The sequence below is a fragment of the Brachycentrus maculatus genome, unplaced genomic scaffold (genome assembly GCF_059751285.1).
Source record: "Brachycentrus maculatus isolate JH-2025_06_01 unplaced genomic scaffold, ASM5975128v1 h1tg000091l, whole genome shotgun sequence".
In the NCBI taxonomy this organism is placed as follows: domain Eukaryota; kingdom Metazoa; phylum Arthropoda; class Insecta; order Trichoptera; family Brachycentridae; genus Brachycentrus; species Brachycentrus maculatus.
Window position 1 is genome coordinate 1,353,650 of NW_028280845.1, and position 25,556 is coordinate 1,379,205.

A 25,556-nucleotide genomic window follows, 5' to 3' on the forward strand; every position below is an offset into this window, starting at 1 on the left:
TACAAGTGATTTATTTTTATATTTAAATTAAAATGTTATTCCTCAAATGCTAAATCACTAAAAACAGTTTGTATCTCTCCATTTTGATGAGAACATCTCGGCTGTCCAAACTTAAAACACAGTAAGGGCCTTTTTTTATTTATTTATTTTTCCAATTTTGGACTAAGTAGAATCTACTTAGTCCAAAAATGCAAAAAAAAGTACTACAAAAAATGTCCCTTACTGTGTTTTGAGTTTGGACAGCCGATCTGTAGTTCTCGAAAATAGTAATTTTTACATTAATAAACTCAAGAAATACGAGTTTATTATTTTGTATATTTAAATAAACGTCACTTTAGCTTTTATACTCATGTAACTTAAGAATTACAGTGACCTTGTTCTAAGTATTTCGTACTGTGAGCGGGGAACTGACGGTTAGGGATTTTTTTTCGCTGATTTTGGTTTTAACGCCAAAGGTAGGTGCCAACTTATCAAAAATACATATTCGTAATGAAGCAATACATCGCTGGCTCACTCAAATATTGTTAGTAACCTTATTTCGGAAATCAAAATCAGGATAAAATTATTAATTCTTCGAGTGTATAAAAATTTTATAAATCCAAAGATAATCCACCTTATCGGATCTATTCTACAAAAGCAAATAACGATTAGTTTTCAACAGAACGCAAAAACTGTCTAAAACTTATTCCTGTTATGTCACGCGTCTTGGATTTGTCATTGAGCCATCAATTTTTACAATGTTTGAGTAAAACGATACCTATTTGTTCGACTAATATTGGTCAGGAATCAAAAAAGTTAAATAACGATTATTTGCACCAATAACAAAAAAACAACTGACAAATGAACGATTTTGTGATTTTGAACGTACGAAAGCATAGAGAAAGTACAAATAATTTAAAGTTTAAAAAATAATTTCTAGGTAGATCGGTAAGTATTGTCGTTGGAAATTTCGAATCGGGATACGTTCGTTGTTCGTTTTCTTACGATAAACTATGTATTTAAATAGATAAGGGTAGAGTATATAGGATTTTAAATAATTTATTTTTTCGTAATGATTTTTTTTAAAATATAATTAATGTATACCTCCTAAGGGAGTTTGTGCACTACACAAAATTTTACTGTGCGGGAGTCCGTTTTTTTTGTTTTTTTTTTGTTTTTTTTTTTTAAATAAAAGCGACTTAGTTTAGCGTGATCGAGTTCACGGGCACCATGATCGCGCACCGATCCGGAGAGAGACGGACACGTGCATAAGTCAATAGTCCGTTGTTTCATGCTAACCGGACTGCCGGACGGTAAAATTCTGTTAAGTGCACAAGCGGCTTAAGACTAAAAAGTTATGTTGAAATTATTTCGTTCGACAAAAATTAATGTGAAAGTCAAAGCGAAAGAAAGTACTACGCGTATGAAAACGGCATTTGCTGTAGGCAACGTGGAATACATTTTAAATATACTAAAACTAGTTTTATTTTGATCTGAGCATAATATATCTAGATTAAAATTTAAAATTGAAGTGAGTGTAATTAATAGCATCGTGAATGTGGCGACTCGACTTTTACTTTTCACTGAGACCATTATAAAATATTTATATTTTCATTTCGATAAAAGTAGTCAGGTACCTAACTACCTTCCCGATGCACACTTAGCGCCTTCTGTAACGAATATTAACGGACAGCGGATTTTGGTATCATCATATCGGCTGTTATCGGTAAACCAGTCTTAACGTAAATTTTTCAATTCCCATGAATAGCAACTTAAGTAAATAACTCCAAAATAACAAGCCAAAAATGAAAACAATAATCTCTAATGAATAAAATATATAATGAAGGGTTTAAGACCATACTTTTTTGGCTACTTGCGCCTCAATTATTTTCATTTATTTATAGATATAAAATAACAGTCATGGTGACTCTTATAAACTCGATGCAAGATTTTATCATCAATAAAATCCATGGAAGTTATAAAATATAAAGCATCTGCCTATGTTAGTTAAATCTGATTTTCCTTCAGAGTGAAATTAGTCCATTATCTAGGAGGCACTGATATCTTGCGTTCACTTGCGTAGCTACTTTAAAACAAGTGCCGTTTCACGCCATCGTGGCAATGCTAGTGTGATTGCCGCCTTTCACAATTTAAAAAAAAATCTCCGAGACGTTCCCAATTTGAAATGGAACACTTGCATATTGATTACTTTGGCGGCAATTTCCAATGGTTATGTTGACCAAAGAAAAAAAGACCAAAAACAATTTGAGAGAAATCGGACGGGGTATTTTTTTTTACTTTAGCTGCAAAGCCCCCTAGCGACTATCAATAAAATTGATAATTTATTGTCAATGCAACGTCAATTTTACGTCACTGATTTGAAGCCACACATTGTCTGACTCTTTCATTTGAAATTTGACATTTTAAAGAATTGAATTATTTAGCGGTCGAAATAATCGGGGGGTGTGTGTGAGGAGTTGAATGAATGTGGAAGGCGCGAAGAATGTTTGCAAAGACAGAGTGGTGTGGCGTTCAATTCTCTCTGCTTACCCCTGAGAGGAAACGGCGTGACGGTTAGTTAGTTACTTGATTATTTAGTTTATTTCAATGCAAGACGTCATAAATTGTATCGTCGACCAAAAAAAACTCGCTGGATTTCAATCCAAAAATTAGTAGATTTAGACTCGAAAAATGGCTAGAGCTAAAAATAATTCATACATTTTTTATCAAATGGCTCATACATCGCTCACTCCTTTCAAGAACGTCATAAATCAAAAAACTTGATTTTTCAGGAGAACGTTTTTAAAGTTTAATAATATAATACAATGTATTAAAAATAAATATCAAGCCACTTATTGAACTTTTTATTGTGCAACAAATCTTTTTAGGTAAAACTTGAAGGTTTTTTCTCTATTTGAAAAATATTAAGTACATTTAAAAAAATAATTAAATAATATATTTTCTTCAAAATGCAAAAACAACACTTTCTGCCCTGTAGCGGGTAAATATTAAGTTAAAAATATGCCGCTTTTGCTGGGATATAGTACATTTTCTGGGCATTCCGAAAACATGCACAACTAAAAATTGACGATTTTTGATTAATGACGTTCTTGAAAGGAGTGAGCGATATATCGTAGTCGTACAGTAGAAAGTGACCAACTGACAAAACGCAATATGTTCAGGAGGGCCATTTAAATCACTTTTGCTTGTCAAGAAAATAAACATCAATGGAGTTCATCATTTTTAACAAGTCAATATATTATAGTTCCAAGTTTTAAATCTACTGGGAAAATTTTCATGGCAATATTAAGCTAGTGAGATATCAAATAGTTCATAATCACTTTTTTGTAAACAAATGCACTTGGTCACTTTCTCCTGTATGACTACGATATTAGCGTTACACAACATAGACAAGCTAATAAGTACAGGTATGCAACCTGTAGTGCCTAAGCCATTGCTCGAAGAAGAAGGAAAATAAGACCAACAGATATCTGTGAATAACAAGGGGTTTTTTTTACACAAAAAAGGTCCCGAAAATCACATCATATTAAGCTTTTTACTTTTAAAAAATATATTAAAATATCATTTGAATATTCATTACAATACCATATTTTATGATCTTGATGAATTATATAAATATAGATTGTAATTACGTAAGCGCAAACATTGTTTTGTCTAATTGATTATGAAAATGAAAAAAAAAAAAAAAAAAAAAAAAAAAAAAATATATATATATATATATATATATATATATATATATATATATATATATATATATATATATATATATATATATATATATATATATATATATATATATATATATATATATATATATATTCGTGAAAAAAGATGCTGGAACGCCGTTCCACCGCGTTCCTAGAAAAAAACGTCCTGGGTAAATATACCCATATCGCTCACTCTTTTCAAGAAAGTCATAAATCAAAAAACTTGATTTTTCCAGGACAACATTTTTAAAGTTTGAAAATATAATACAATTTAATAAAAATAAATATCAAGCCACTTATTGAACTTTTTACTGTGCAACAGATCTTTTAAGGTTTAACCTGAAGGTTTTTTCTCCATTTGAAAAATAACTAGTTTATGTAAAAAAGTTAAACAATACCTTTTCTTCAAAATGCAAAAACAACACTTTCATCCCTGTAGCGGGTAAATATTAAGTTAAAAATATGCCTCTTTTGCTGGGATATAGTACATTTTCTGGGCATTCCGAAAACATTCACAACTGAAAATTTACGATTTTTGATTTATGACGTTCTTGAAAGGAGTGAGCGATATGTACAACTTTTTCGTTGTCTATGCTAAAAGTGTGTTCTTTTTATAAACAAGATAGCTAAGCCTAAACTCTAGGGTAAATCTGACGAGGCACATACTATAACTTTATCTTTGGATAGTAATTAATGTATAAATTTTTCATTCTCTCTCATATAATATGTGACGGGCCGGTTTTGTCCTTGAAAACCGGTCGATATTACCATAAAAAATAATTTAACTAAATGAATTTATATTATAATAATATTCTGTTTCAGTATGATCAAAATTGACGTCTGAACTATTTTTATCTTTTCCGAAGAAAAAAAAACATTAATTCCCCATTAACATTTTATAGCAAAAAATTATGTTTATTTATTTATATTTAATTATTTTAAAACAAATAACATACATGTATATAATATTCCCGATGAGTGATTACCATTACTCATTTTAGGATTCACGTTAGCAAGGTACCTACAAAAATAACAATTTAAGAGGGAAATGTAGTTGGAAAAAGAAGCAGAGGAAGACTGAGGAAAACTTGGCACAATCAGGTATGTCAAATGCTTGAAAGCGGCCGGGTCAGGAATCGAAATAATCGGCGGGTATAAGGAGATACATGAATGTTGAAGAGGCGAAGAATGTTTGCAAAGCCAGGGTGGTATGGCGTTCATTCTCTCTGCCTACCCCTGGGGGGCTGCGGCGTATTGTTTAGTTAGTTAGTTTAAAACAAAGCAAATAAGACACGTAAGAAAAAAAAAAAGCAAAGAGCGGAATACAGTAAAAATAATAAATTAAATTAAAAAAAAAAAAAAAACAGAAAAATAGTAAAAAAATAAACAATATTAAAATTCAAATATGTACCTAAGTATGGAAGTGGAGAACGTAATTTAGAGGGAAAGAATAACAGCTGACTGAATGCGGTCGAAATGCGATCTCTCAGACGTACGTACCTACGTACGATAAACGCTCGAAAGTGGTGAAATACGGATATAATGCAATGCTGAGATAAGCGTTATCGATTATCGACAAGTATGTTAAAGTGATTTACACAGATCGAGAAATGACGGTACAACGAGTCTACGAAGCGAATGTAGTTATAATAAGAAGCCGAGGAAGACTTGGCATGATCGAGCACATCCAATACATGAAAGCGGACAAATAAAAAGATTTATATTAACAGGACAGAAAAAGTGCCACTTAAATGTAGTTCTTTTTCTGTTAACTGTGTGTTTTTCTGTTAGTCTGTGAAGGGTTATTCCTTCACTTAAGGGGGGCACTCTCAAACACAATATTCAGAAAGCGACCAGCTGTGTGAGAAGTCAGACGTGTCTCCACGCACATTTTTTTTTAGAATACATATTGTAATTAGATTTTTTTTAAATATTTATTTTAATAATATTTTTATTATTTTATTTAAAGTCCTTACCTTTCAATCACTCTTTTCATTTCAAAACCGTTTATTTATTTCGATGAAAAATGTATTTTTTCAATACAAAAATGGTGTTTTAAGGTTAAAAAATACATTACGTCAAATGTTACCTGGGTTTGAGGAAAATTAAGTTGCGATTTATCGTATATTGAGCCTTAATTATAACTTGCCTCGTAATTATAATATGCTGATATTTTTTTAAATTAATTATTTGACAGTCACCCAGTGAAAGGATGTTTCTGCCAGTGTTATGCTGATATTCGATGACCAAAACAAAAGCATAATGAACTAAAATTTAAAAACTGCGCAATTAACCTCTCTAGGTACCTACAATATATGTACATACTTATCAACATAAAATAATTATTCAATGTTTGTTGTTGATAAATTTAGCAGATAAGGTCAAGGTATTGAATGCCATTCTGATTTGTTTGATAACAATAATTATATATAATTAATCACTAAATGTATCTACATATGCGAATGTACATATTTACATGTAGTTCGTCGAGCCTTTGAGTAAATATTATATAAGTATGTGCTTTGGATTCAATAAAACACAGTGTTTGGTGGCAAAACGGTACCCTTGTGTTGCTAAAGTCTACAAAAACGTAAATGATTCAGTGATGCTATCATTGATTACTTCAGACGTTTAAAAATGGTTATTTGTCATTATCAAGTGTTACCGAATTATTGGAAAAACGAAAATTTAAACCAGATGTGTAGTTAGTTACATGTTATAATCGTGACGCTCCTAATATGTACTTCCGTCCTCTTCCGCTTCTGCTTAAATCTATTCTTAAAAGTTTCTTCTTTCATTCTTCGTTTTAGTCAATTTGTTTATTCATATACAAATCTATATAATAGTAAATAAGTACATACATAATACGTGAGTGGCAGCGCAGAATTTTGTATTGAATATGTGAAACGTTTCTGTTACTTACATACGAAAATATATACAACTTTTGAAAACTGAGTATGATCATAATAAATTATGTAAAATGGTGAATGCTACACAGCGTAAAAAGTGATCACTCAAAATCAGCTAATGACAGATCGTACGCCCTGTCAATACCTAGACTTCAATGTTAGCATATAATTTTAATTTATGCAAAGATATCAATAAAAATCGTTATTTTTAAAGATAAAAGAAATTTATTGTAACTGTAGACAGTTGGTAGAATTCCATTTTGAATTGTTGGGTAATATATCCAAAATTAAACACGGTTATTGGATTGAATTCTACTTTTATTTCCATATACTTATATGATTATATGTGACGCGTTTCGTCTTATTAAGACACTATCAAACACGACTGTTTGATAATGTCTTCAATAGAAAAAAACGCGTCAGATATTATCATACATATGTAAATAAAATTAGAATTCAATCCAATAACCGTGTTTAATTTTGAATACATTACCCAACAATTCAAAATGGAATTATACCAACTGTCTGCAGTTACAATAAATTTATTTTTATCTTTAAAAAATACGATTTTTATTGATATCTTTGCATAAATTAATATTAGATGCTAACATTGAAGTTAATATATTACCCAACAATAAAAATACATGTTTTATAATTGTAAAAAAAAAGTCATCGGAAAAAGCATTTGAAAGTTTGTTTCATTACAGTACATTGCAAAAACTGCTTATTTAAAACAGATTCAATTCAACAATAAAATAATAAAAGAAACCTTTTGAAAATATATTTGGAAAAACGCACACAATTTGTCTCATAGACAAAATACAAATACATAAAAAAGGGTAAATAGTGTTGCAGTTTTCGTAAAAAATAGAAAAAAAGGATTCCAGTTTTGTGTTATCTTTGTTTTATTATTTATTTGATTTATTTTTTTACAAAATACATATTTGAATAAAACAAAATAGTTGGTAAATATACAAAAAAAATCAAATATAACGTTTCTACATCTCTAATAAAGTAGATACTTGTGTTTTACTTTTTTTTTTATAAACTAAATTAAAAATAATAAAAATATTCCTTGGTATGGAGTCTAGGTAGGGGTGAGTCTTGTATGTTTTTTAAATTTAGTTGTAAAGGTTTGATAATTTTTTATACATTTTAAGTTTTCCGGAAGTATATTTTAGTTTTTTTTAACCTACGTTAGTATAATGATTTAACGCTGCTCGGCTGTCCAAACTCAAAACACAGTAAGGAACATTTTTTTGTAGTACGTTTTTTTTTGCATTTTTGGACTAAGTAGAACCTACTTAGTACTAAAATGCAAAAAAAAACGTACTACAAAAAAATGTCTCGTACTGTGTTTTGAGTTTGGATAGCCGTGCTGTTGTTTTACATCTGTGCAATATTAAATTATAGAAAATCTAGAGTTACGTGAATTTTGCACTTCGCTTGTTTTTACTTTAAAAGTTTTTATGATAGAGGCTTTATTAAAAAAATAATAAAGCCTATTGGGTTTTTATTTATTATTTAAATCCCTTTTATGTGTTCTTTACAATATTATTTATATTGATAGGTAAGTACCACTCCAATGTTGTCGAATAAAAATTTAAAAACGGATTTTTACCTTCATCAAAGCCAACCGCTGGTCATCGTCTAAGTTTAGATTAGCGGCTGGAACTGGTGGCATTGCGATCGCTAATTATTCTTTATACTTTCACAAAACTCGACACGAAAGCTGTCCGTCGTATTATGTGAAGTTATGCACTAGCGAATATTCAACACGGAACGCGAACAATGGCTTTTTTACTAACGAGAAGCGAGACGACACCGACACACAACTGCCGGCGGTAAAATCGCGAGCGATAATGAAAAATGAGCATGCGGTGCGTAGTATACGAACGGAACGAGCTGTCAAATTGACAGCTTGACCCTTTACGCTTTACATTTTTTTATTTACACTTTTTTTAAAAGTAAATATACTTCTTCTTCTAACCCTTATCTGGCACTTCAAACATACATAAGGCACTGCATCGTATTGACTCAGCGTTATATTGATCGTTTTTTAAAAGTAAATATACTTCTTCTTCTTACCCTTATCCGAACCCAATGGTTCATAGGACGCTGCATCGTATTGATGCACCGTTATCTTGATCGTTTTTTTAAAAAACTAAATATACTTCTTCTTCTTCTTACCCTTATCCGCATCCAATGGTGCATAGGGCACTGCATAATATTGACGTTATTGTGTTATCTTGATCGCTACTTACATCGCTTATCACTGTTGCGCTTCAGGGACCAGTCGAACCCGGGACCTCCAGCACGGTAGCTATGCACGCTAACCATTACGCCACGGAGGCGGAGGGGACATATGCAGATTTTGTTTTATACATTTCAGTAATTTTGTAACACACCTTTAGTTACATATATTGTTACAATCTGTAACGTCGACCAAAAAAAAATCTTTCGATATCCAAATGGATATCCAAAAATTGGTACATTAGTAGAGATAAAAATATGTAAAGATAATAGATTCATTTTTCATCAGTTGACTTATAGATATAAGCAGTCTGCAACTTGCACAAACTAGTACGAATGCGGGTATGTAAACACGGGTGCCCAAGCCATTGCATCTATTTTCCTTTTGCTATCTTATAGATCCTACTCTCCTCCATTTACTTTCCCACAAAGCTGTATTTATTTATATATTTCTTCATATATGTACATAATTACAAATATGAAATAAAAATAATGTGCTCTCGTTTAAGTTTTCCCGCGCCGAGGGCACATTTTACAAAATTTATTTAAATTTTATAATGAAAGAATTTTTTTACGTTATCAAATACGATATGGCTGAATGATGCGATCTATTTCAGATCTTGCGTTCCTTATGTCGTCTTTCGTCTTCTTGAAATTATTTTTTATTACGTATATAATATAACAACTGTTTTTCTTTGTAGGTATGTTTCGATGAACGTGGTAATGTAACATAAATCATTTTCTATAGCTGAAACCATTTTGGTGGAGAAAGGGTTAAACCACAAATAATTTTTCTAATATTTTTTTTATATCTATTTTTTAATAAAATAAAAAGAATATGTTAAAAGCACTACATAAAATTTACTAGAAAAAATACAAGACCAATTAAGTTAAACTAAATTAATTATAAGTTACCGTCGAAAGTAAAGCAATGTTAGAAAATTTCACATGCCGTTGAACAAATAATAAAATTTCTGTCAATCCATTGTTTTCCTAAATATATTAATTTTTTTATAACAATTTATTCATTGTTTAATAAATTATATTTCTTAACGTAATTCTAAAAGCCATCATCCAAAGTTTTTCACAATATAAATATAAATAAATATCAAAAAAAAAATTGTATGCTAATGAAACTTGAGTTATTTTTTGGATCTTATAATAAATATATGATTCGTAAGTAAAGAAACATGTTCTAAAAGATATTACATTGCGATGTGCAATACATTTCACTTTGCATTTTTTTCGTTCTTATTACTTTTTCTTAGTTTTTAAAAAAATATTTTTTAGAAGGAAAAACCGCAAAGCCTCTATTTCAGGCTTGTCTGCAGGTAGGATAGTGAGGATATGGAAGGCAAACGTGAAAAATACATCACGCACACCCTGACTAGTTAAAAAAATATATCTTGAATACATTTTGCAGTTGTCGGGAATCGAACCCGCGATGCCAGTTTCTCAATCGAGCGTTTATCCAACTACGCCAAAGCACCCACGACTTATTATCACTGTGTTTGTTTATGTTTATTTAAAAGTACTTAATTTACCTCATAGTTTCCCAATGTGGTCTATGTAGATGTAAATCCTCCAAGGGTCGATTTTGAGCTTGAGAGACGAAACGGAGGTGCGACACCATTTGAGCAGATAATCATCAATATTTAAGCATCCTGTAAATGTCCAAGTACACTTTACACAGATTTTCAGTTCATAATACTTACAAATACTAATATCAGATATCGAAAATACTTAATATATGATAAGTACTTATCTGCTTTGCGTTGTGCTACGCCCTATGCAAGTTTTTGCAAGTTTTCATACAAGCAGCACTGCACCGCGCGGTGAATAACAACTGTCCAAACTATAACTCTAATGACTAAATTGTTGCGAGGACTTGTTTCATTCATCGATAAACAGCTCTGGACAGCTGTCAAAATACATTTTTAGTTGATAAGTGAAGGAAAATTCAATATTAGGCAGGCAGGGGTCTATGGATTGCAAAAAATTACAAGTGGTGTACGGGTAAAAAAGTTTGAGAAACTATGATTTACATAAATGATTTGGGAAATGCTGATAAGTTTGATGAATCTCAAAAAATAACCCTGTACAAAGGTGTATGAATTACAATGTTGGTGATATAATTATTCATTCCTCAGCAAACTATAAATCGCTACTATATTTTTTGCCAGTATTATTGTAGGTACCTACCTACTTATGTATAGGTATACCTTCCTACTTAGGTATATACATATTTAGATAAAATAATATCATTAATAATAAAAATAATAAAAAAAATGGATAATTTATAAGGCGCTATTTTCGTAAAATACTGCCTCAAGGGCGGTAGTATATTGAACGTAAACAAAGAAGTATATTGAAATCGTAATACATCTATATATCACCTATGAAGTAAGGTCTGGAAGAAAACGTTATGTTTTACAACTGTGCGAAATTTGAGTTGGTTTGCTTTGGTTGTCAATCGTGAGTAGAATGGTGAATGTTACACAGTTTATAACATTATTACTATAACTAGCCAACGATTTTTTTTAATCACCTAACGTCCAAGTGACTCTGAAATCTAGCTACGGCTTATGCAACACCGTTTATCATGTCCCTACTCAGGCTTCAACTTTATAAGTTTCATAGCCTATGCCTACTTGTGAGTGGATTTACTCTTTATGTTTAAAGTTACTATAATTTCATGTAATTCATGAGTGAAAATTCTAGGCAAAAACACTCGCTTTATCCTAGCCAACGACAGATCGTAAGCCTTATAAATACCTACCCAGACTTGCAAATTCTCATCATAATTAAAGTATTTTGGCTATGGCAACATTAATGTATTTTTTCTGTGGTCTGAACTAACCCCTGTCACAGCCTGTCAGCGTCGCTGTCATTTTTGTTGTAATAGGTTGTGAAATCGAGAATTCCTATAATATTTGTTGAATATTTACATAGTCGTAATACAAAATGAATGCGCCACCAACATTCGAATCGTTTCTTCTGTACGAAGGAGAAAAGAAGTAAGACTTTTGGCCTCGTTTTCAGCAGAATAAAATAAAAGTAGCATAAACATAACCTGTACTTAATTTCAAATGTTTACTTTTTATTTTTAGAGTTCAAAAGGAAGAAGACACGAAAGTAACTAATGCCGCTGTTTTCACAGTAAATAAAGAAGATCACACTCTGGGCAACATGATCAGAAAGTAAACTTAACATCTTTTTGTTACTCAAAACATACTGCCTATTGGGGTTTTATCCAAATCTTTACGTAGTGCTTTGTGGATGAATATTTAATTTGATAATTTTAATATTTCAGTCAGTTATTAAAGGACCCTAAGGTCTTATTTGCCGGCTACAAGCTCCCTCACCCCTTGGAACACAAGTTTGTGATCAGAATACAAACCACATCCGACTATACTCCACAGGAAGCCCTCACCAACGCCATCACTGATCTCATCTCGGAATTGTCGCTTTTTGAGGAGCGATTCAAAGTAAGATTTTAATTGCTTAGACACGCAGACGAACGTTTTCATAAATGCAAATGGCACTGGATCCGTTTCGACTCTTATCTTTTTGTGTTTCCTGTCAGCCACTCATTTTGCGGCAATCCGTTCACTGTGGTTTTTGATCGCACATCAAAGAGGCCTGTCTCTGTCAATTGTCGTTCTTAACTTTTATTTACAATTCATCATGGCGGCTCGAGATGAGTGACTTTACTGTAATGTTGCCAGGTTTTCAATTCGCACTATATCTGTGATTCATGAATTTTTTTAATAATGTTGCTAGGCTGCAATTCTAAAAATCCCAGGTCATCCGTCACACGCATTATTGAAGACATTTGTGTATTTGTTAAATTTGAATTTAAAAAGAGAAATATTTGTGTTTTTACTATTTACAAAAATACTTCAATTTCATACTCTTTCTGTGAGCCTAAGTGACTTATTATTAGAAATAGGTATCAAATTGTGGTAGAGTGGGTTCGAGCCCAGAAACTCTGACTCAATTGTCTGCGACATTAACCTTTTAACCGTGTCAACTTTGTACCTGAGAGACGCCCGTACGCGGCGGTCGCCGTTTTTAAAATGATTTCTTTTATCATGTATTTAGTTAGTTAAGAAACGATTTATTTTCCTAAACAAAAACGTTCAATGGGATTCATTGTGCCTTTTGGTACTCTATAATACACTTGTGTCACATTATTCTTGAAATATATCGTAATATAAACAAATAAGATCATAACATAAATAAATCAAAGCACGCATCGTGTGTCACTTTTACCCACTGGCGATGTGTAGCGTCGAGAGTGAGACAGATATAGGGCATGATAATGGCGCTGACTAATTACCGACCGCAAGAAAAATCAGGGATCTGTTCTTTTATTTATCCTTGTGATGTTACAAATTATTAGTCAGATATTTCAACAGATGTCATAAGGCCAAGGATTGACGTATTATTTTATCCAAAGTTCCACACCATGAAAAAATCCCTCCAAGTTGAACTGAGGTTCGCAATGTAAAAACACAAACGGTTATGTCAGCCGCGTATGGGACATGTTTTATGAAAACACATACGGTTATGCGAGCCGCGTGGATCCGGTTAACCAGGAAACCACAACCTGACACAATATAGTATTAATTCGACATTATAGTACAATAAAAATATTAGCAGCACAGTTCCTTAGAACTACAACAAGAAAGAATTAGTTATGTAAATATTTCGACTTACATATTTAAGTTACTGAGAAATTGTCTATGGTTTTCATTTGATGACTTTACGACTTGTTTGATTTTTGTCATCTTCCTTATATATGGCAATAATAATGGATAATTTTTTACAGATGGTACCCACTGTCTTGTTAGATTTGTTAATCTTTTCTCCGCATCTTATTTAATTGCTCATCTATAGAATGTCTTTTTACTATTGTCACATTGAGTAATTATGTCAATCTACTATATATATATATATCCGTTCTGGAGGTCCCGGGTTCAATTCCCAAGGGGGGTAAAATAAATATAAGTGATTTTTTCACTGTAATATTTATTCAATATTACCATGGACTGGTACCTGAACCGGAGGGTTGACCACCTTTCCTTCATGTGTGAAACGAACAAGATAACACTGCGTTTATACGACACAGTGCCCTATGCACCATTCGGGTGCGGATAAGGGTTTTATTATTTTATATATATATATATATATATATATATATATATATATATATATATATATATATATATATATATATATATATATATATATATATATATATATATATATATATATATATATATATATATATCCATTTATTATTTTTTTAAGTATTTTTTCTCACTGTAAAACTCATGTTATTTTTTTTTTAAACTGATACTTTGTGGAACATTTTATAAAGTGAATAAAATGGGAAGTTCATTTAAACCTTTTATTTTTGGTACTATTATTCCAATCAGTTCCGACGTCTTGTCTTCTTTGGGCATGGATAATTATTGTGTTTATTTTCTACATTATGAATAAAAATATAGTACCCATATAAAATAGCAAACTCCTCCAATCCACATAATATTAATTCATCTATTTGACAGTCATTGCTTTTATTGAGAAATTTATCTTAGATACTTTAGATCCTTATCTAATTTATATTAACTGTAAACAAAAAAACTACAAGATTTATAATTTATGAGCCAATGACTTATTATTTTATAACACCTATAAAATCACATAGGAAACTTCTTTTCCACATACATTACGAGTGTCATTTATTGCGTTGACTCAGTGGCTATTCTAAAGCAGCAATTTTTGTATGTAAATATAAAATGCTATATTAAAACTTCATATAGCAGTGGCAAAAATATGAACTTGTTAACACATTGTGTACGGTGTGCACATATTTATGGGTTTCAGAAACCTTGTGTGGTGGCGGGGTACACATTTTTGTGCATTTCGGCTACCTTCAATTTAGTATACAAAAAACATGTCATAAACTTCTAATCTCTTGGCCTTTTTGCTTTTGTTGTGTAGTGGATAGATGTCGTTGTAATATAAAAAATAATACTGATATTTACTGGTTCAAAACATAGCTAATGGTCGTAATCTGTTTTGAAGGAAATGTTACAAATTAACTTTAAACAATGGATACAGACGGTGCATTTTTTTCTTTGTCCTAAAATGAAATAAAATACAAAGATCATTGTCCTTTACTTAAGTCGGCAGTTGGTACTTACAAAGCAATAAACGCATGTGTGGAAAGCCCATAAATCATTTTTTATTCGCAGATTTTGAGTTTTCGGCGGTTGTTAAACTGTGTTGTTATTTTCTAATATTTTATTAGTGTTTTTAACATTTTTTTTACTTTTGTGATTTGTGGACTAACATGATTTTATTTTGAGACGTTAGAGACCATTTAACCGTTTTTGTATTGTTTTCGAGTTCAACCTCAAGTTCAAAATATGAAGTTCACTGACATATTTTATATTTCCGGACAGCTGTCTAATGACGCCCGCCTCAAGATACAGTTTTATCAAAACATTGCCGTAACTAATGTGTTAATATTAAAGTCGATGGGAGGTTCACTTTTGTAAAATTACTTTATTGATATAGGCAGGAGAATTCGTAAGGTGTCAATAGAAATATATTTAGAGCTTGTGTTCAAGCAATTAACAACCAAAAATTGTTTTAAAAAATCCAGATACAGGGAAAAACTCAAAGAAGAAAAAAGTCTATAATCCATCAGTGAAGCTAAATTTCTTTTCTTCTCACATTTATATTTTTATCTATTTTACCGTTTTCTTAGCGTATATTGCGCGATATTCAGTATCCATGCTTACGTGTTTCATTTTGTCTGTGTAGGAGGCGATAAAGGAGAAAAAGGAAGGCTTGGACTAGAAAGACATTTTAGAAAAATAAATTATTTATTCTAATAAATAATTATCATAAGCTTACAATATTGTCACAACGGACATCAACAGAAAGATATTTCAAAACATTACGTTTAATATCCTGCATCAGGCGAACAGCAGCCGTGGAATAATAATTATAACCAGTTAAAAAACATGAAATGTACAAACTTTTTTCATAAACATTGATAATAAAAACAATTATATTTTTTAAATGTTTTTGATTTTCTGATTAATAAAAAAAATGCAAGTAATAAAGATGCTGTCTAATGAATAAAAATATTTAAAAATACAATATAATGAGATTAATTTTTTTTTAAATTAGTCATGTGTTAAAAATGTATTTTTTGCAATAAAACACTGTCTCAAAAAAGAACAGAAAGTAATATAAGGCGCTGGTGTAGTTTTTATGGGATATCATTATGAAAATATACTTATTAATCTCCCAAATTGAATTATTCATACATATCAATCATCAAAATTAAATACATGTGCAAAATTAGCTACTCTCAAATGACTTAAAATATTATATTATCTATCACTCAGAGGAATATTAAATGTAACATATTGTATATTTGCAAAATCTTTCTTTTTGACATTCTGTTTTTATTCTTAAAAAAAATAATGGTTTTGTTTTTAAAAAAGATTTTTTTAAAAATGATTTTATATATATTTTTCAATTCCATACTATTTCTGTGAGCCTAAAAGGCTCATTACTAGAAATAGGTATCAAATTATGGTAGAGTGGGTTCGAACCGAGAAACTCTGACCAAGGGACCACGGGACCACAACCCCGCACATTTCTTCATTATTCATTTTGTTTTGTAAAATTTGTTTATCAAATTGATAATCAAAATACAACATTCGAGTAGCTTGGCGGCATTGCGTCGTATTGTGTAAGTTTGTTTTGGTAAAGTTGGTACCAATGCCGTTAAAACTAGTGTAGTGTTGGTTCTCGCTCCAAGTACGGAATTCTCAAATCACTGACCTGAAACTTACGTTGACAGTTCAGAATCGACCCATAGACTGAAAGTAAACTAGTGGGCGAGCAAGTCTTGCATTGAGACAAGAATAACAAACCCTTATTCACAGATTTTAATAGAGGTGATTTGAAGACCAGCTATCTTGTGATTTTTTATTAAATTACTTGCTAATAACAACAATAAATCATATTTTAATCCCAAGAGACAAAATGACATAACGTGGTGTTGCCACTGTAAAAAAATGTAGTTCCAATGATTTTTTTAAAATCATTTTCTACTTTTTTTTCGACAAAATGTAATAAGCACTATCACATACTTAAATTTGTAGACATATAATAAAACATGTATAACAAACAGTATATAGAGAAAAAAATGTATACAACACAATTAAAATGCAACAATCTAGTTGAGATTATTTTTTGCTAATTCTGGTAACACCACCATGATAAAAATTAATTACTTATAAATACTTAATATTACTGTGTAGTTAACTGCACACACACTAAGGCAACGTGTAAATGATCGGGGGTGAGATTTGATTATGATATTGATTGGTACACTAAAAGGTCTCTTCATCGTCACAGTCTTCTGTTGCATGACCGAATACTGAAATAGAATAAAAAATATATTGGAATGGTACAAGAATATATATTGTACTTTAACATAGGTTTTACTTGAAGGTACATTCCTTTAACCTTTCCCTAACTAACTAACTAACTAACCATCACGCCGCTTCCCCGCAGGGGTAGGCAGAGAGAATCGAACGCCACACCACTCTGTCTTTGCAAACATTCTTTGCCTCTTCTACATTCATGCATCTCCTCATACATACCCGACGATTATTACGACTCCTGACCCGGCCGCTTTCAAGTATTTGACATACCTGATTGTGCCAAGTTTTCCTCGGTCGTCTCTGCTTCTTTTTCCAACTACATTCGCCCCATAAATTTGTTTAACCGTTCTTTCTTCACTCATACGCTCCACATGTCCAAACCATCTCAACACACCTTTCTTAATTTTATCGATAATGCTTATCTCAGCCTTACATTCTTTCCTTATTTCATCATTCGAACATGTATCGAACATCATTTTGCCACACATTCGTCTGAGGGATCGCAATTCGACTGCATTCAATCTGCTTTCATCCTTCTTTTGCCAACTCCATGCTTCGCTTCCTTACCTTAACCTTTCCCTTACGGTTCTAAAAACGTCTGCGTGCAACGGTGATATGTATTTTGTACACCATGTGAAAATGTGATTTGAAAACAGGAAAAATGTGAACATTCCTAAACCTTGCTATTATTAACCATAGTTGAAATTAAAATGTATCAATTTTGCAATGATAGCTTTTGTAAGTATCTGAAAACGAGAAAAAAAAAACATCGTAAGTAGCCGCAATAGCTGGCATAGCGGCACGACCACCCCGACAACTGTGCAACTGGACAACTTGTACAAAATAACTAAAAGGAAATTGGCGGAAACAGTATGAAGCCGCGTGTGTGTGTACGCAAAGCACGGCACGCACGCTCACACTGAAGTACGTTTGTGTGTTGGTGATTCTATCCTGGTTTTTTTTACAATTTATTTATTTCTGTAGCTGAAAATTAATAACTTTATATTATAATACTTTTACGTAATACGTAATTGTATTACGGAGGAATACCAAAATTCTGAGCCCGTATCTATTATACTTTATATTGATATTCTCATTTTTAAAGTCAAGTTGTAGGAAATACATATCACCGGGAGGGAAAGGTTAATATTCTAAAATATCATGATTTTTATGGCTCAAGTGAAAAATTCAATGTTTATCCCAACCTCAAACAATTAAAATTATGTAATAAGTCTATGGTAAAGCTCAGCTATCATCATGTACAGTATGTGTACTTTTGTAGTATAGATTGTATATTATGATTTCTATGGATTTCGCCATAAACTATTCACAAATTGCATTTGTGAAACAAAATTGCATTGCTGTGAAACTGGAATATTGTTACTACTATATAACTTACTTTCACAAATATCGCAGTATGGGCGGGAAGGCGGTGGCTTCTTCTTCTCTCCCTGCGGGGGCAGAGTGTCGGCCTCGCTGGTCTGTCGGGGGCAGTCCTCCGTCTCGTGAGCGTCAAATATATCACAGATATCGCAGTACATGCGCGGCGCTAGAGTCCTAGCCTTCAAATCATTGCTAAAACAAAAATATTATGGTAAAGTTACGCTGGCTAAATCATGGAATGCTAAACATTCCAAGGACTGATATAGTCAGCAATGTGAATATGCTCCGAAGGGCAAGAGTAGGAAGACAGGTGGTAACTGATATTGAAGTCCGGAAGGTGTCCCATCTGGGGCATGTGCTGAGAGAAGAAAAGTACAAGGTATTGCACCTGATGATAAAAGGCAAAATAGAAGGTCGATGAGATGTGGGCTGAAGACAGATCTCCTGGCTCTGGAATATACGAGATTAATTATCAGAATCGTCGAGACACTGTTTAAAGCTGCCCAAGACAACGACAATTACTCTCAAGTGATAGTCGATGTCAGAGGGACCCAACATGACACACACACAGAAGAAATAAACACTAAAGAAGACAGAAGAAGAGAGAAATGTCATCTATGGATAGACTACAATCTTCTTCTTCTTCTAACCCTTATCCGCGCCCAATGGTGCATAGGGCACTGCATCGTAGCGACGCAGTGTCATCTTGATCGTTAATTGCACGAAGGCAAGGTGATCAGCCCTGCGCTTCTTGTACCAGTCCAGGGTGATATTAAATAAATATGAGAATGAAAATCGGCCATATTTATTTTGACTCCCCTGGGAATCGAACCCGGGACTTCCAGCACGGTAGCCAAACGCGCTGACCACTGCGCTACGGGGGTGGAAGACTATAATAGGATGAACGTATTTTGAAAATATTATTTTATTAAGATTTACATATCAATTTGTTCTTGAAAAATAAAATAACCTGATATTTTTAGTTCTATTTTTGTGATAAAAACACGACTATGAAGTAGTTAATTGAATGAAAAGGCGAAAAAAAACATACAAGTTGTATTCATCTGCTTCCTGCGGTGTGCATCCCATCTCCAGGACTTCCACCCGAGCCTTCAGTTCCTCGTTCTTCTTCTGCATGTCAACAATGACCGAGTTCAAGAAGTTTACTTGTCCCTCCACCTCTTCCTTTTCTTCCAGCAATCTGAAAATATTAAAAACTCAGATTAAAACCTCATAATAATGATATTTTTTATTTTGGCTTGACTAAGTGGTGGGTGCAATACTTATTAAACCATATTTTGTTTACAATTACAGTATTACATAATAAATAAATTGGGTAAAAATTGTTGAGAGATGATGTGAGAAGATTAGCTCGCTAGCAATCGCAACACTGCGCTCCAGTGCTGCCACATGTCCAAACCCCATCTGTGCTCCACAAGCAGTTTTATGATGCCAGAGCTCTTCAACAGTCTCTCCCGGAAGTCTTTCCTAGAGTGCTATGTCGTATTGCCCCATCCCAGCGTAATTTTATTTTAGGTCTATTTGAATTGTAAGAAGACATTCCTGTAGGTTCCGCTTACAGGTGATTTATTTGTTTACTTTTTACAAAAATGTTACTAATTCTTGTATTTAACTACTCCCCGAGATTTTAATCTACCGGTTTTGAGATGTACCCATCTCTTTGTCAGGACAATCACTACATCAGCATGCAATTGATACTATACGTCACTACCATAGTGTTATAGTAAATCAATTTAAAACGCCTGTGATAACATTTTGTGTAGTAATATAAGATGAAAAAATCAGTATAAATAATGTTATTTTTGACATCTCATCAAAGATGAAGAAGAATATGGAAGTCTGGGCATTTACGGGGCTGACGACCGTCATAGGCTGGTTTAAGTGATCACTTTACACACGTGTAACATTCACCAATTCTACCCATTATTGACAACCACACTACTCAAATTCTTGGAAGTTCTATATATATGAACCAATTTAGAAACTTTGTTCTTGAATCACTAGAACATCACTAGAGACATCTATTGCTGAGATGTAAAGAAGCTTTTTATTAAGCAGAAACTCTTATATGCCTCAGCCTATGACGGTCGTCAGCCCCGTAAATGCCCAGACTTCCATATTCTTCTTCATCTTTGATGAGATGTCAAAAATAATATGAAAATAACTCCTGTAATTGGAGATAATCCAGATTTTGTGAACAAGTATTTGGACACACTCAAAATGTTGTAAATAAATAATGTTATTTACACTTAATTTTTTATCTTATATTACTACACAAAATATTAATCACAGGCGTTTTTAATTGATCTGAGGCCAACATACACTAAGGATTACAGAACAACATGAACTAAAGGCCGAGGTGTAACATGCACTAAGGCTGTTTGTCAAAATAGGTCAGGATTATATAGGTTGAAAGGAGTGAGCAGGGTCTAAAGTGGGTGGTGACAAATCTTGCTGAATCAATAGACTAAAAACCGGTAGACTGAAATCTCGATGGGTGGTTATATAACTTGCTAACATTTTTATAAAAAAAATTACTATGTAAATGCAATTAAAAAAACATTATTTATTTATTTAGTTTAAAATCATAATCATAAGAATGGAACCATCCAGACTCCCCCACATTGCACTGCACAGCCAACTCCTGGGCAGACTGATTGACAGCTGGAAATCGACATCGCAGGAGGCTTATCCCTCTTAAAAACAGGCCACAAGGCCTACACCAAGCAGAAAAAGAAGAAAATCATACCTCTTGGCATCCACATCAACCGGTTGTGGTTTCGGTACACTAGTATTAGAATTGAGATCTGGTTTCACCGTTGACTTCCTATTTTCCATCATTTCTTTAGTGAGAATGCCCACTTCTTGCATCAGGCCTTCATTTTGGGATTTATATTTCTGAAATGATAAAAATATAAATTATCAACAAAAAAGTTTACAATGTAAACAAGTAAACAAATAAAAGTTTAAATTATTTTTATCTTTGATCTAGAAATAATAACAGCTTGAAAGGGTGTTTCCACTGTAGCACTAAGTCACTGCTTAGAACAGCTGTAGACAGAGTAAAAATTTGCAAACTTCATTTGGCAAAATAGGAAAAAGAATTCAATTAATCAGAAGAAAGAAAGATTTATAGAAAAAGAGACTAATAGCGTACCTTCAATTCATTTTCTAGCGTAGAAATATGGTTACTGTATTTGGAAGAGTCACTAGTTTTCTTTGCAACCTGTTCCGTTAGTTCCGTTATTTCATGTTTCAAAAGTTTGGCTTCTTCATCGTGGGCCTTTTGGCAGTTCTGCAACTCGAGGATGAGCTTCTGCAACTCGCTTTTCTCATCTCCGGCTTTCTTCTCACTCGAGGCTTCGAGGTACTGTATCTTGTTCTGCAGTTCCTTTATCGAGTTGTTTGAGGCTTCGAAATTGGCTTCCAACTCTTTTTTCTGTTCCTGTTCTTTCTTTAGAATCTTGTTATCCTCGTTAATTTGGTTTTCGTAACCTTTGATCTGCTCTCTGAGCTGCTTCCTGTCCTTTTTCCCGTCACTTTTGAGTTTTTCAAAGTCTTCCTGCAGTTGGCTGTTTAACTGGTCATAATTCTTCTTTTGCGCCTCATTCAGGGCCGTAAGTTTTTGAATATCAGCTTCTGAGCTTTCGGCCTGCGTTTTCAGTTCCAATATTTTAGCGTTGGCTTCGTCTAGATGCGCGATTTTCTTTTGCGACTCGTTCTTTTCAATTTCCATAGTGTGAATAATCTTTTTCAATTCGCTGAGTTCGTGGAGGTGATTGGTTTTAATTTCAGCTATTTCATTTTCTAACTGTTTATGCTTTAGCTCCTTTTCGGCATATTCGTCGGAAGTGTCTTTTTTTAGTGATTTGATATTTTCATTTAGTTGGGCTATTACTATATTTTTATTTTCAATTTCGTTAACGTGTTTGTTTACATCAGCCTTCAAAGATTCAACTTTGTTGTGTAAATCTTTGAATTTGTTGATTTCACTCTCTAGGTTAATTATTTTTTCAGTTTTATTGCTTATTTCTAGATTTAATTGGGTCATACTAGTTTCCAGTTTTAATATTTGGTTATTGAGTGTTTCGTTCGTTGACTTAAACTGGTTAAGAGCTTCCGAAGTTTGAACTGTTTCATTTTCTATAGATTTCTTTTTAGAGACGATTGAATCCATCTCTTCTTTAAGGTTGGATATTGTGGATTCTTGATCCTTTAATTTGAGTTCTTTGGAAGTGTTATCTTCTATTAAGTTGTTAATTCTCTGCATGTTGTTTTCACACTCTGACAAATGTGAATTGAGTTTTTTCTCCAGTTCGTGTTTCTCATCTAACAGCTTTTGAATATCATCCGCATTCAAATTGATCTGTCTCTCTTTTTCTGCGACAATATCCGAGTTTGATTTTAAATCGAGTTCATACAGTGATATTTTGTGTTGCATGTCTTTTACCAAAATATCCTTTTCACTCAAGCGGGTTACGGTTGACTCATTTTGCTCGTGGATCTTTTTCAATTCTAACTCGAGCAAATTTTCTTTTTCATCTTTTAGTTTTATTTGTGATTCTAATGACTGCTTGGTTGCGTCAAATGCCGCTTGTAGTTTAGCATTAGCGTCCTGCAACTGTTGTTCGTTCTTCTGAGAAACCTCCAGCTTTTGATTAAGGTCATTCTGTACGCTTACTAATTCGTTTAATTTTTCTTTGAGTTGGCCTTCCGACGTCTGTCCGGTCTCTTGCAGAGCTTCTAGACGTTTTGTGAGATCCGATATAACTTTAGCAGATTCAGATTCCAAATCCTCTACTTTTTTCTTTAGTTTGTTTTCATTGTCGCTCTTAGCTTCCATGGCAGTAGTTAACTCTGAAATTATAACCTGATATTTGGACTCTAAATCTGATAAAAGTGATGTAGATTTTTCTTGAATTTCGTGTAATTTTTTATTGAGAATTTGAATTTGACTGTCATTTTCTTTTTTAGCATTTTCTAGTTCACTTATCTGGTTGGTCATTTCATTTTTATCTCGATCCGCCGAAGATTTCGCTTGTTCCAGCTGTTGCTTCAATTCTTGTTCGATACGTTCCAAATTATTGACCTTCTCACGGTTAGATTCCTTCACATTTTCCATATCTTTTTGAGCTTCTCTCAGTTTGTCAGTAAGAGCGTTGATTTGTTCGTCCGATGTAGTAGAATGGCTACTCAAATTGGATATTTCATTGGCTAGTTTATCTCTTTGCTGGTGCATTTCTATATTCTTTTCGGTTTCATCTCTGAGTTGTCTCGTAAGGTCACCATTCTCGAGTTTGATGGAGGATAGACTGGTTGTAATTTCGTCAATGTTATGTAATAGCTCCTCTAATTTGCCTTGTTTTTGAGCTACAATATCTGCGAGTTTCTTTAATTCTTCTTGTTGTTTTTCCTTATCTGTAGATAAAGTCTCACTCTTCATTATATTTTCCTCCAGTAGCTGGTTTTTGTCCTCCAGTTGCTTTGTTATCATTTTAATTTGAACATCTTGGGCATCCAATTTATTTTTCATTTCTTCTTGTAACAATTCAGTTTGTTTTGCATTCTCCTGATTCGAGAGATCAATTTGTGCCTTAAGATTGGTAATTTCTTCCGTGTATAGCGAAATTTTATTGGTATGTTCTTCCAGTTGCGTTTGATAACCCCGTTGTGTTTCCTGAGCTTTCGTAGTGAACTGTTCAATTTCTGCCTGTTTCTGCATAACAGTTTCCTTCAATATTTTGATTTCATCTTGAACAGTTTCACTGTGTTTGGAAGCGTTTGACGAAAGAAGTTCAAGTTCTGAGCCTTTTGAGATGACTTCATGTTTTAGTACATCCAGTTCTGACTGCAGTTTTTTAGTGAGAGCTTCCAACTGTTTGTTACTTTCACTCAATGACTCATTATCGAGAGTTTTGGAGCTCGCTTCCATTTTCAATTTCTCAATCTCCTTTTTGAAAACTAACTCCGATTCCTTTGAGGACGCAATAACTGAAAAGAAAAAAATAAAGATAAATAAACCAAAACTAATTAACTAACCAATACGCTGCTTCGCCACAGGGGTAGGCAGAAAGAAAAGAATGCTATAGCATTCTGTCTATGCAAACAATCTTGGCTTCTTCCACATTTATACATCTCCTCATGCATACCCGCCGATTATTCCAACTCCCGGCCTGACACACGCCATGACCCCACTGTTGGAGCAGTACGCATGCAGAGGTTAAGAGACAAATTAGTACCCTTCTTACCTTGGTTGTGTTCTTGGGTCTTCAAATCAAGCGCAAGGTGTTTTTGTTCCAGCTGTGATCGTAACTCTCCCACTAAACCGCTACTTTCAATACCCATCTTCTCCAGTTTTTCATTCTGCGCATTGAGTTTATTAGACGCCTCTGTAAGATTTTCAGTCAGATGTTTGATCTGTTCCGAAGACTCCAGTTGTACTTCGGTTAACTTTGATTTCAGTTCATTGACAGTCTTTTCCGACTCCATTTTGAGTTTTGCAATTTCTTCAAAGTGGGTTTTCCCGAGCGATTCCTTGTCTCCATCTTTTTCTCTCAACAGGACGTGAGCCTCATCCAGGAGGTTCTGAAGTTGAGATGCCAGTGCTGGAATATGATAAAAGAAATTACAGTACATGTCATTCATTATTCTGGAATACTCCAATAAGAATGGAATACCAACAAAACATACTTATTTATTTTTATCACACACATACAATTTAAATAATATATTAGTTATATTTCTGTGATAAGTTATCGCAATTACGGGTGACATTGCCATACATGATCTATTTTGTTACC

General features: G+C 32.9%; 3 protein-coding genes across 17 annotated transcripts in view; 1 reads left to right on the plus strand and 2 right to left on the minus strand.

Moving 5' to 3' along the window:
- Window positions 1–10,763, minus strand: part of LOC148310575 (SEC14-like protein 2) — a 44,074-nt gene extending 33,311 nt beyond the window's left edge. The window contains exon 1 of one of the 2 annotated variants that reach the window (XM_088258159.1): window positions 8,238–8,480. In XM_088258159.1, the coding sequence (XP_088114285.1) occupies window positions 8,238–8,300 (63 nt within the window). In that variant the 5' untranslated portion in view covers window positions 8,301–8,480. Of the gene's footprint in view, window positions 1–8,237; window positions 8,481–10,413 lie in introns of those variants that run through there. The other variant, XM_088258160.1, reaches the window with a different exon arrangement.
- A 968-nt stretch (window positions 10,764–11,731) lies between these two features.
- On the plus strand, window positions 11,732–16,056 carry Polr2J (DNA-directed RNA polymerase II subunit RPB11). The gene is made up of 4 exons (XM_088258189.1): window positions 11,732–11,886; window positions 11,980–12,069; window positions 12,183–12,357; window positions 15,710–16,056. Exons 1-4 carry the CDS (start codon window positions 11,834–11,836, stop codon window positions 15,743–15,745), a joined length of 354 nt encoding a protein of 117 aa, XP_088114315.1. The 5' UTR covers window positions 11,732–11,833; the 3' UTR covers window positions 15,746–16,056.
- A 443-nt stretch (window positions 16,057–16,499) lies between these two features.
- CLIP-190 (Cytoplasmic linker protein 190) overlaps window positions 16,500–25,556 on the minus strand; it is a 136,677-nt gene continuing 127,620 nt past the window's right edge. For all 14 annotated transcript variants that reach the window (XM_088258176.1, XM_088258173.1, XM_088258175.1 and 11 more), the window contains 6 exons: window positions 25,005–25,361; window positions 21,914–24,747; window positions 21,506–21,654; window positions 19,787–19,936; window positions 18,752–18,927; window positions 16,500–17,345 (listed from right to left, as the gene is read on the minus strand). In XM_088258176.1, coding sequence (XP_088114302.1) covers window positions 17,299–17,345; window positions 18,752–18,927; window positions 19,787–19,936; window positions 21,506–21,654; window positions 21,914–24,747; window positions 25,005–25,361 — 3,713 coding nt within the window. In that variant the 3' untranslated portion in view covers window positions 16,500–17,298. The remainder of the gene's footprint in view (window positions 17,346–18,751; window positions 18,928–19,786; window positions 19,937–21,505; window positions 21,655–21,913; window positions 24,748–25,004; window positions 25,362–25,556) is intronic.

Excerpts from the sequence above, each read along its gene's own strand:
- Polr2J (XM_088258189.1), top strand. The coding sequence starts at position 11,834 with ATGAATGCGCCACCAACATTCGAATCGTTTCTTCTGTACGAAGGAGAA. Across the intron at positions 11,887-11,979 it reads CTGTACGAAGGAGAAAAGAA|AGTTCAAAAGGAAGAAGACA; the intron begins GTAAGACTTTTG and ends TTTTATTTTTAG. Across the intron at positions 12,358-15,709 it reads TTTTTGAGGAGCGATTCAAA|GAGGCGATAAAGGAGAAAAA; the intron begins GTAAGATTTTAA and ends TTGTCTGTGTAG.